Source organism: Panicum virgatum, chromosome 5K (genome assembly GCF_016808335.1).
Source record: "Panicum virgatum strain AP13 chromosome 5K, P.virgatum_v5, whole genome shotgun sequence".
NCBI classification, from domain to species: Eukaryota; Viridiplantae; Streptophyta; class Magnoliopsida; order Poales; family Poaceae; genus Panicum; species Panicum virgatum.
Window position 1 is genome coordinate 45653664 of NC_053140.1, and position 12446 is coordinate 45666109.

General features: G+C 45.1%; 2 protein-coding genes across 2 annotated transcripts; one reads left to right on the forward strand and one right to left on the reverse strand.

The window, feature by feature from the left end:
- Positions 1-1250: 1250 nt before the first annotated feature.
- On the reverse strand, positions 1251-4036 carry LOC120707777 (RNA polymerase II transcriptional coactivator KELP-like). Its single transcript, XM_039992787.1, has 3 exons — positions 3602-4036; positions 3387-3492; positions 1251-1621 (listed from the first exon to the last, which is right to left on the reverse strand). Exons 1-3 carry the CDS (start codon positions 3950-3952, stop codon positions 1530-1532), a joined length of 549 nt encoding a protein of 182 aa, XP_039848721.1. The 5' UTR covers positions 3953-4036; the 3' UTR covers positions 1251-1529.
- Positions 4037-6033: 1997 nt separating this feature from the next.
- Positions 6034-11934, forward strand: LOC120707773. The gene is made up of 7 exons (XM_039992782.1): positions 6034-6579; positions 6702-6834; positions 7894-7997; positions 8231-8402; positions 8518-8658; positions 8750-9095; positions 9181-11934. Exons 1-7 carry the CDS (start codon positions 6518-6520, stop codon positions 11595-11597), a joined length of 3375 nt encoding a protein of 1124 aa, XP_039848716.1. The 5' UTR covers positions 6034-6517; the 3' UTR covers positions 11598-11934.
- The last annotated feature ends 512 nt before the right edge of the window (positions 11935-12446 follow it).

A 12446-nucleotide genomic window follows, 5' to 3' on the forward strand; every position in this document is an offset into this window, starting at 1 on the left:
GCCCTAGACTGGATGCGTTAGAGAAGCAGTGAAGCACACACACGAGCTTCTCCAATAATCTCCAGCCACCAAGTTCATGGAGATAGGCGTGCACAAGTGTCAAGTGTGTGAATATATAGTCCTTCGGATCTGCATCGACTCCTGGAGGCAGAGATGCCATTTTTGTTGTCAGGGACTGGAGCCCGGGACCGGGACAACTTCTTTGCAGCAGGGAGCCTGTCTCTAGCACGATGTTTAGCTGATCACGGAGTAGTTGGCACGTCCAGTTACGCATCTTGCTAAATGCTAATGTCCTTTTCGAAAAGAAAAGAAAATGATCCGAGAGCTAAATAAACTACTAGTACGATCCCCCGAGATAACGAGCTGGAGACTGCCATTGCTGACCCAGCATGACCTGTGACTCAGGCTGTGTTTAGACGGAGGGAAAAAAGATGCGAAAAGTTACATCGGACACTGTAGCATACTGTAGCACTTTTTCGTTTGTTTGTGGTAAATATTGTCCTACCATGACCTAACTAGGCTCAAAAAATTCATCTCGCAACGTACATCAAAACAATGCAATTAGTTTTTTTATTTACCTACATTTAGTACTCCATGCATAAATTATTTGCTATATTTAATGTTTCGATGTGATTTTGATGTGATGGAAAGTTTGGATGTTGGAGGGGTTTTTGTGGGATCTAAACACACCATCAGTGTGATGGAGACATATTGCACCTGCAACACGAACGGGAATATAACTTCTATTTTAGGACTAGGGTAAAAACGTTCAACTAGCTAAAGTAGTAAAGTCTGACGGCATTAACATGTGAATTTGACGGTAATGACACATAAGAAATGAGAAATTATAAATGATGACATTTAAGAGATATACTACTTTCCGATAGCACAGAGGATGGTATATAGTGAATTTGCTCTTTGTGTAAGGTTTTTCTGTTGTTGTGTCCTTTGCGGCTTTGCCAGATGAGTCAGAGCTTCCTCTCACGACTTTTTATTTATTTTTTTTGAAAATTACGTCTTTTTGGCCATTGCTCGATTCTGGATAATTGTAATGCGTACAGCCCATGTGCTGACTGCGAACACTATCGAACTCGTTTATAATTTAAAAGCCTATATGGAACCTCGATCTATATACATCACGTCCTACTCGCCATCATGCTCCTCTATAATTCATCGCTGTACAGTAGTGAGCCTGACCGCCGCTACAGAAGGCAATTTTGGAATTTGCAAGATCATAAAAAATCATGACGGAAAGAACTGAAGAAAAACTTCACAAACCTACTAGCACAAATTCCAAACTCTTCACTACTCGTTAGCAAACATTCCGAACTGTCTACAGCCTAACTACAGATGGCACTAGGCAGTTTGACCAAGTGAAACCTTTTACGTAAGTTCATAGGAGCTCTAGTAGCTCCATGAGACTGACGCATTTTGCAGACCACATATGGCCATGGCCTTATGGGGGGCCTGGGGCCAGAATGGCTTTCTGATTTGATACAGGCAAAAGAAGAGGCTTGTAAAATATGCTCTCAGTCTGAATCTTCAAGCTTTTTTATTGCATCCTCTATCGCAGGCACAGCATTGCGGAATGCTTCCCACTGCTCGACTGTCATACTTATTCCTGCATTATGCGGAATGTTAGTAAAGAAATGAAAACAGTCAATGAAACACTATGCCATGGGATGAAACAACTAAAAACGCCACAACATAAAACCAAGAAGAAACAATAGAGATTAAAAAAAAACGTTGGCATCACTAATAATACACAATTACCAAGCTCTTCAATTGTTCAGAAACATATATAGTAGCAATTCACAAATGGGGAATTGTGCTTAGTCTAAGTTTAACAAAGAAAGATAATAACAAAGAAAATATAAATTTTGCACGCCACATAGCAGAGTTGTTACCTGATATGCTAACATGTTAGGATTGTGACTTGTGAGGATAACTCATGTGAAACAATAACCAGTATCTAATACCGCCATAAGGAAGGCAACTGATTTATAATTTCTAGCTCTTAATTACAAAAGGCTGCACAGATATTGAAAGAAAATTTCATTTAGACAAAAAGTGTGAAAACTAAAAAAATAAGATAACATTTCCCCAATATAGTCAATAAAGCAAGCAACGAAGGTTGTAACATATAAAAGAGAGAATTATCAACTGGTTTACGAATCAAATATTTCAGTATAGGTAAATGCAGTGTTTATCAACTGACAACTGGTTTGCAAGCAAATATTACATTGAAGCTTTATATTGTTGAAAGATCAGTAGCTGGAATGACTTCTCAGATTCTTCATTTAATCATCCCATATTTAGGTGAGTAGACAAACATCATTAATTCTTAGTAAACTGAATGTAATGTTGCATTGAGATAGTCACATCTAACTTATATCCAAATAACTCACTAAGCTGTTAAAACCCAAGCCAGGCAGTTTTCATGTGTTGCATACCAATTGTGTCCAGCTAGACACCAAGGGGGAAAAGAACCTATCTCTAATAACTCCATAATTATGCTAAAAACTTTTGACGACAGAGGATTGACAGCAATACAGCATATGAAGAAATCAATAGCAACAAATCATAATAGCGACCATAACAAAATCTAGATTTTTCTGCGGCAACAGGACAGGCACCCTAACCAATATTATGTGGTGACATATGGAAAACCTAGGTGTGGTATGTGCATTGTTTCTATAACATAAGTAGAGAGCTATTGGAAATATGGATAACTAATAGTCAGCGGTATTGACAAATAGAGATGTTGGCTTTGCTAAATAATGCTATTAACAAATTATTTGGGTTATTTTGCAGAAACCTTAGTGGTTAAATGGTTACATAAATTGGAAGACCACTAATCATGTTAAAGCTGTATATCACAATTCATGCATTGCCTATTGTCATCCCTCTGCTTTTGCCGCAATGATTGCTTGTCAATACTTTGTCACAGAACATAAATAATAAACGAGCAAGACTCAAACCAGACACATTCAGAACCACTACCAAATATGATCAAATGAAAAAAAGAACAGATAACACTGAAAACAACCACAGGTGGCTTTCACTATCCAGTTCTGAGTTCTGGGACAAATTGGTCATGTGGGATTAAATTTCAGGAAATCGGAGGCATCCTTATACTGTAAGAGTGTAAAGGGCTAAACTCTTCTAAAGGTGGGACAAGATCTAGCTGACACTGCAGAATGCAGTAAGCTTGCTAAATCTAGGTAAAGTGGGGCATTAAATGAGAAAGACACCAAAATTGTGCTGCGCTCAGTACTCGAATTTCCCATAAGCAAGAATGTACTAAGGTTCATTTAAATGGAGCGCCTGACATCTACCATTAAAGCAGTAACCAAAGGTTGCAGTTCGAGGAAGAGTTGAGTCACCTTTGCTGGTTGGCAGCTCCTTGCCGTCCTTCAAGTAGAATTCGCGGATGGACACCAGCGTCCTCCCCTTGAACTCCGACAGCGTCACCCTCCTCTTGGTCGACAACTGCACGCGCAAACCCACATCACGCCACAAAACCCTAGCACCCGGATCGATCGAACAAGGGGCGAAGGGGAACAGCCCGTGCGTTGGAGGCACCGGAGGAAGAACTCACGCGGCAGAGGATAAGGTCCCCCTGGTCGTCGTACTCCCGCTTCCGCGCACCCCCCTCCTCTTCCTCCTCTTCTTCCTCTTCCTCTTCCTCCTCGTCCTCGTCCCCCTTCGCCTCCTCGCCGGCGCCGCCCTGCTGCTTCTGCTCTTCCTCCACCTCCTGGGAGGAGAGGGAGGTGAGGTACCCCTCCACGACGCCGCGGACGAAGAGCTTGCGGTCGGGGGCGGAGAGGTCGATGCCGAGGCGGTCGGCGGCGGCGGAGCGGACCTTGTACTCCGTCACTGAATCCATGTCGGAGCCCCGGAGGATCTCCAGCACCGTCGCCTCCACCTTCTTCTTCGTCGCCTCGTCCATGCCGACGCCGCCTCCCAGTCCCACTGACCTCACCCTGGTCTGCTTTGGCTCCTTCGCCGGAGAAGCCTGCCGCAGCCCGCAGTCCAACCGTTGGTTTGGGGGAAGACGAGCGGGGTCGTGGGCCGCAGGCGGGGGTTTGGGCCGTGCGGCTTCGAATGTATTGGGCTGTAAAGATTCCGGCCCATCCAGCTGAATGTCATTTTATCTCACTCATTTTTTTCTCCGAATAAAAAAAAGAATAGCATTTTTTTTGAGCGGAAAAAGAATAGCATTTTGATTCCTTTGCAGCTGCTGTGGCACGCCGGGAAGTGTTGGTGTCTCCATAAATTTTGTGGTTCCACCGGTATGGATGGTGAAGGGGATCATCATGATATGTCAAGTTGGCAACCTTAATAACTTACGGACTAAGTTTGGTGGATTCTGTTACATGTCCATGCGATGGATGGCTGCCCTGTCTGTTGGTGGTGGACTGGTAGGCAATGCAACCTGTGTGTTTATTTTAGCACCAACGACGCGTTCTGCCTCCGGGTTGACCTTAATTACGGCAATGCGATCACTCTCTCATCCGCCCCTGCTCGTATTGCAGAAACAGGATCTTCCTAATTGGGTAGCCTCGGCTTCGGACAAAAGACTAATTAAGTTCGGTGCTCAGGGCAAGTACATTGCTACACGTCAGCGGTCTCATAGCTGGTCTCATGCAATGTCACGTAGAAATTTATGTGATGTAAAGGAAAGAGAGCAAGATGAGAGAAAAGAGATCGTTATTTTGCTATTTTGCGAGAGAACTGACTCGTAAGCTAATTTTTAGAACTATGAGACAACTAGATTACCATTGTACGAGTTTTAGTTGTCATGTAATATATAATATTTTTTATTTACACAACGTACTGTATAAGTTGTTCATCTCAAATTACATGTCACCAGCGAACCACAATCACGCATGCGCGTCTAGAGCCTTGCAAATGTGGCTGACACTTCTTTCGTGAATGGTCATGGGGAACTAATGTAAGTGTCAAGATCAGCTGGTAGTAGCGGTACAAAGTCCCACACGTCACCGAGATTTTTTTTTTGCGAAAGGGAAACTGTATTAAACAAGCATACAGTACATCCCTGCTTTTTGCAGGAAACACCCCCGGTACAAAGAGTATTGACGCACACACCCGGTAATGTCTCCATCGTCATCTTCGGCAACTCCCTCAGACGGAAGTCCGGCAAGGTCCTCCTTCCGCCATGCTGCAGGACCCCAAGAGCTTGGTAATAGCTGCAGGAGCCAGCACCTAGGACCATCCCCGGCGCCTTGAATCCAAGGAACGCATACAGCCATCCTCGCAGCACGGACGGAAGAGGAAAGGAATCCACCCCGGCGACCATCAGACCACCGGCCGGAAAAGGAGCCTGCTGTCGCTAGCCGCACCAGCAACCTGGGAGAAGGAAGCATCGCAGGGAAAAGAAATATTCGATTCCCTGTCGCAGCAAAAGAGAGGCGCACACCTCATGGCGACGCCGATGGAAAAGATCCAAGAGCCGTCGGTGCCTCCAGAGAGGACCCTTATTCGCCGACGAATGGCTCCGCCACTCCCGGCCAATCTGGCTCCGCCGTCGATAGCCGGCGAGCAAACCCTAGCTCCGCCGCCAACTACCGGCGACGAGCAAAACTTAGCCCTAGGAGAAGAACAACCTAAGCTATAAACATCCGCACGGCGATTCCGTGACCTATCCCCCTCTCCGACGCCGAAGCGGCCATCGGAGAGGAAGAAGGCCGCCGGAATCGGCAGGCTCCTCGAAGTCGCTCTTTCCGCCTCTCTTCACTGTAGATGGGGAAAAACGGTTCGAGAGCTCGTCACCTAGACTTTCAAACGCGCAAAATGCCAAACAGAGGACACGTATTTTCCTTCCAGTAAACGCGTCGACACGGAGAGATTTTGGAAGCTCTGCAAAACGGAGAAATCGGAAAACTGGGCTCAAGTCTCAAGATTACCATCAGCAAAGGCGCAAATCCAAATTAAATCCCGAGCAGCTCTATCTCAAATTCATACAACCACAGAAGGTTACATACAGGGCCCGGCCGGTGCCTGACGCCTGCGCAGGGTCGGCCGGTCAAGGTCAACCAACCGAGCGCGCGCCCCCAACCCGCGACGCGGAAGCGAAGCGGCGAGGGAGGCGCCGTCGGGCGTTGGCCCTGCGCCCCTGCCGGCCGTGCGCGTGCGTCGCCCACACGGAAGCCATCCCCCATTCGACAATTCCCACCCCTCCTCCCCACGGAAAAACGATTTGCTTCCATCGGCGAAACGGAAAGTCTCCTCCCCCCTTCTTCTTCCTGTTCGGTTCCCCTTGGCGGCAGGCGGCCGCGTCGAGGGGGCGAGTCTTTCCATATTCCAATCCACCGCACCGCGGCAACAAAAGGGAGAGGCCTCCCCGATAGGCGGTGGGGGTTGGCGGTAGTTGGTGGCGCGCGCCGTGTCTCCCACGGGGCCGGTTGGATTTGGTTGGGTTTTTTCGAATCAAGCCGGGAGGGGAGGTCTGCCGTCTGCGTGCGATTGTGCCGCGCGTCCGAGGCCGGCGGAGATGCACAAGAGCAAGGGGAAGCTCTCCGGCGTCCTGCACAAGGGCTTCAAGCCCGACAAGTGGTCAGTCCAGATCGATTTCCGCCCGCTCCCGCTCCCGCTCCCGGGGTGGCGGAGGGGTTGTGGGGGGAATTCTAACGCCCGCTAAGCTTCCTCGGTTTGATTGGTGGTGGTGATGTTCGCAGCAAGACGTCGCTGCGGATGGCGGTGGCGCGGATCAAGCTGCTGCGGAACCGGAAGGAGGCGCAGGTGCGCCAGATGCGCCGCGAGGTCGCGCAGCTGCTCGAGGCCAACCAGGACATGACCGCGCGCATCAGGGTACGTGCTTCGTCCCATCGTTTTGTCATTTCACTTCACCCTCGCCCATTGCTTCGAGGTGACTCGACGCGCCTCCAGCGCGTGATACCACGGTTGACCTCATGATGGTAGAGTTCGATGATCGTGTCACGTGGACTTGACTTCTGGAGCTCAGGCGCTGTGGCCTCAGATTGAGCTAGGTGTTTGGTTGTAGTTGTAGTCTGGGTGTTGATATGTCACTCAAAAGGTCCAATAGTGTATGTATATTGGCCCTTTAGAGACAATTATACGTTCTAGAAGGCAATTCTAATTGATCAATAAAAGTATAATCCAATGGAATTCCTTGCAACTGGATGCATTGGCTGCTATTTGGGATGAATGTGTGTGGTCCGACCCCTCTAGATAAGCCATGGTTGGTGACTGTTGGGCTGCTACATTGGTGTAAACATTTGGGACTTATTCGATAACATCAAGCATTGGTTCTTCTTACTCACTATACGCTTTTGTTGGACACACTGGAGTTTATCCTTGGAGCCTAACTTTAGTTTCGGTGCAATTTGTGCACTGCAGTCGCTATAGGAGTGTAAACATTTGGGACTTATTTGATAACATCGAGCATTGGTTCTTCTTCCTCACAATACGCTTTCGTTGGACACACTGGAGTTTATCCTTGGAGCCTAACTTTAGTTTCAGTGCTATTTGTGCACTGCACTCGCTATAGGAGAATGCTTACTTTGCGCTACTAAACTTTCTCCATTGGAACCCTGATGTTCCATGGGAGCATTAGATCTTCATCTGATCAAAGTGTGTGATTTTATTGTTTGACCGATGTAAACCAATAATTACCGGGTTGTGCTTGTTCCATCTTTAATCTTAGATGCCTCTTGCTGCAAACATCTGTGCGCAAGTAGGTATGGTTTGTACAAAGTTGTCTTCTCCTTTGTAGGCAAACTCTGTTAGGCCATAGAAAATGACTAGCTTTTTCTCAGTTCTGTGAAATTTATACTTATAGCAGTTTAATGTGTCTTGACAGCATGAGGCTCATTATTCCTTATTGACTCTATTGTGTTCCTCCTGCAGGTTGAACATGTCATAAGGGAAGAGAAGTTCATGCAAGCATATGACTTGCTTGAAGTATACTGTGAACTTATAGTGGCACGTCTGTCCATCATTGACTCACAGAAGTAAGCCATTTTTTTCTTATACGCAAACCTTTATTCAATGGTTCGAATTTTAGTTGGCTCAGAACTGTTTCTTTGTCATTTCTGTAGTGATGATTTTGTTATGGATTTATATATTTTTCCCTATGACAGTTTTCCTCCAAATAAGATTTATCCTATCCTCAGCAGCCATCATGATTTAGGATGTTTTTCTGCACATCTAAATACCATATGTTTTTTATTTAACTGAATTGTAGGGCTTGCCCCATTGATCTGAAGGAGGCAATAGCGAGTGTTATATTTGGATCTATGAGGTGTTCAGATGTCACAGAACTAGCAGATGTCCGGAAGCAGTTCACAAGCAAGTACGGAAAAGAGTTTGCTACAGCAGCCCTTGAAGTGCGCCCTGACAGTGGCGTAAATCGTCTGGTATTTTTTGCTGCCTTTATTTAAGACTTTCAAATTTTATGAAAGATCTTCCTTATTTCGATGGGCATGATGCCACTTTTACCCTAGACCGCTTATACAACTATGTTTGTTACAGGTAATTGAGAAACTGTCAGCAGGAGCACCTGATATACAGACCAAAATCAAAACCTTGACCTCAATTGCGGAGGAGCACAACATCAAATGGGAGCCAAAAGCTTTTGAGGAGAAATTGCAGAAGCCAAATGAAGATCATCTAGTAAATAACTGATCGAGAGTATTTTGCATTTTCACTTTCTGTCCTGGTTGGATATTGTGGCCCTAATCTGTTTGATTATTTTGTTTACCAGTATGGGTCTGCAACATATTCTGGAGGAAACATTTCAGCTATGGGGTCATCTACTTCTAGCATGTCAGCACCACAGCCCACGTACTCTGGTGCTCCAGCGGCGACTGTGGAGTCAGCCACTTCTCATGTGCCAATGGGACCTTATTCGCCTGCAGATGTCTCAGCAAATAGAAATTCTAATGTTTTCTCACAAGAAAACATTCGGAGTGATTCCAATGCTTCAGTGCCCCCTAGCTCCCAACATGGTGCATCTGCCTACTATTCGGCACAAATTCTTGGTCCTAACAGTATCTCACATGGAAATACTGGGGATCCGCCTTATCCTCAATATGGCGCAACAGTCCCAGGTACAGAGAGATTCTACCATTGAATGCCTGCCAGTTTTTGTTTCTTATTCATATTCCCAATGACTGGTTAAAATTTTCTTTTCAGACACAGTATCCAGGAATGAAGAGATGAATCGGCAGAGGGAAAGAAAACCGTCGGTGAGTGGTGCCAATTGGAATGTGGAATTCAAGGATGCAACATCTGCTGCACAGGCAGCAGCAGAGTCTGCAGAGATGGCAAGTATTGCTGCTAGAGCTGCTGCTCAACTTGCTAGTCGTGGAAACTATTCTGGAGGCCAAAGTACTGGGGATTATGAGGCAGCTGCATACAGTCATGAAAATACACCAAGGAAGCAACCGGCTGAGCATTTAGCAAAGGATGAGAACAGGAGTTTTCATGACCAGAGTTCAGGTATAAATGATCCAAGGGCAATGGCGTATGCAAGAAAAAGTTCTGGAAGAGCAGAAACAAATCGTGTTGAAAACCAGAATATATCAACAGTTCATGCCCCAGCTCAAAGCCAGAAGATACCAACAGTTAATTCCCCAGATCAACAATTCCACTCTTACAGTCCTGAAAGTCATGTTACTCATGTATATGAAATGCCAACTGAACCACCTCATGCTCATTCACCTGAGCCTCCCCATTTCGATGATTTATATGAGAGAGAAAGCAGCATTGGAAGATCTGAAGTTCATCCATTTGATTTACCTAGTGGAAAGTTGCAAGAAACTGAACCTGCTGAGCGCAATGTCCAGGATGTGGAGATCAGGAAGCCTACCTTTGATCAGGAGAGCACAAATGACTACTATGGCAATTTCAGTTCTTCCCAAGATACATTTATTTATGGCAGCAGTTCTGTTTGGGACCAGCAGAATGACAAAACTCGTGACTCTTCATCTGTTGTCTTTGATCAATATGATTCTGATGTTGAAGAGAATTTGTTGGATACTTTCTCCTCAAAGCAAACTGAACAGACACCTGCTGTCCAAGATCACGTGGGATTCACAACTGCAGATTGGAGTCAACAACATAGAAGTGAATCTCCTAACCATAGAACTTCAATGCTATTTTCCAGGACTGAAACGCAACAATCTGATAACTTAGGAGCGAACAGAAGGGATGTTCCTTCACCTCGTCCTTATGATAGCTTGCCCCCTACATTTGATTCAGATGGTGGTAGTTCTGATGAGGAGATAGACACGACACGTACGGAATCTTTGAAGTCTGCTTCTGGCCTAAACAAAGAAGCTAGCAGAATTTCTGGAAAGGTTGTCCCTGATGTTAAAGAAAGTATTGGAGATTATGAGCCTAGCTCCAGCAAGAAATACATGGCATCACCTGGTCTTAATCTATCATACAAGGAGAAACACAGCGGTGGAACTGGTGGTTCACCCATATCTAATTATTTAGGGGTACAGGCACCGGGACACTTTAACCGTGTACAAAGCCGAGATTCTGATCTTTCTGATGAAGAAACTGAGCTAGATAAATTTAATAGTGCATTCTCACCAAAAGCAAATGAGAATCAGTCCTCGCCTTTTGCCATTCAGACTTCATCAACATCTGATGATAAGGAAGGTGATCTTGGCCTCAACTTTGGAAGATTAACTCCTGGACTAAGAAACAAACCCAGGCAACCTCCACCATACACCAAAAATTCTAGGGAGAATATACTGCCAAGCCAGTCCTTGCCTAAGGCTTCTGTGAGCACTGAAGAGTCAGTTGATTCGGAAGAGAATACTTCATTTGTACAGAACAGAAGTAGCCCCAAAAGCTCACTCTCAACCAGGACTTCTTCAGGTGGAAATTACAATAGTGAACTTTATGGCAGGAATCAAATTGTTGGAACACGTAGGGAAGCAAGATCAACAGTGGCAAGAAATTTCTTTGATTCAGATGATACAGATAAGCTATCCAAACAATCTATTAATCCAAGTTCTCCCACAACTAAGAGTTCCGAACCTGTGAATTCCACTCAAGAGCTTTATCATGAAAAACCAGGTACTGGAGCCCGCTGGGAAATGAGATCAAGAATGGCTAGACATTATTTTGATTCAGAAGACAGTGAAGAAGAACTAGAGCAACAGCAGACTACTCAGCCAAAGCGGTCTGGAGTGCAGATACAATCACACAGAACACGTGATGTAACATCAGACACAAAGAGAGATGGTCATGTCCGAACTGGAGCACAATATGCTGAAGAAACCGAAAGCTTGAGAAAGGAGTCAAAAGCCCCTCAACCGAACAACTCAAGTACTGAACAAAGGAGGGTTGCAGTACAGCGCTCTTCACCTGAAGATGAGCATGTTGAATCACCGATGGCGGCTAGAGGGAAGTCTCAAGAAGCTGAGATCAGTAGAAGCTTTGTTCCACGAAATGTAGGAAACACCGAAACCTCAGCAGGAACTCCGAAAGAAAGCACCTCCAAGACACCCCCTGCACATGTTCACCCCAAGCTTCCTACAGACTACGATTCATTTGCTGCACATTTTATGTCGCTTCGAACAAACCGCCGCTAGGTTTACAGTTTCACACCACATATATACAGCATGGAGTTTCACTGAGCCATATATATATGAATACGATAGACACGTGGTACGTTTTATAGAGATTGAGTTGAGATCTGTACAGTATAGCAACACACTGTTTTATGGATTTTACCTGCGATGTTAGTTTCGAGCATACAATTCTTTTGTTCTCTTGTGGCCTCTTCAATAGTAGATTTATAATGTACAATTCTTTTGTTCTCTTGTGGCTTCTTCAATAGATTTGTAATGTAAAGACTTCATTTCCTGTTAGTGTATGTTAATAAGCATATCATGCTGCCGGAGATATAAAATATTCGAGGTTCTTGCATTCCGTTTCATTGTAGCTGGATCTTAATCATATTCGGTACGCTCATGCATATTGTTCCATTCTTTCAGCTCTGCAGCCTGGTATGTATTCAATTCATGTAAAGCAACTTGTGTCATATTTGGGGAACTGGATGTAAAGCTATTACTAGAAGAGACTGAGCATCCATAGTCTAACTACGGCAACTGGTGAACGTCTGACGGCAATCAATTCGGCAACACTGAATGCATAGGTTGGCAACACTGGATAATTGTGTCCTCTTTAGGGGTCAGAGACGACTCAGGTAGTCAGGTGAGAGACCCAGTGTGCTGGACAAATGTTTCGGTTGACAGTACAGACCAAAACTTCTCATTCTTGTCTTTCCCTTGTATAGGCCTGCCCTTAGTATGAACAATTTGAAAGAAATTTCCACGTTTTTGTCCTACTTCCAGTGTTCGCTACAGCCTCTGAACAAAGTTAATGCTCTGAGATTAAAAGAAGAAGAAGAAGAAGAAAGTGGCAATATATAGATTCAT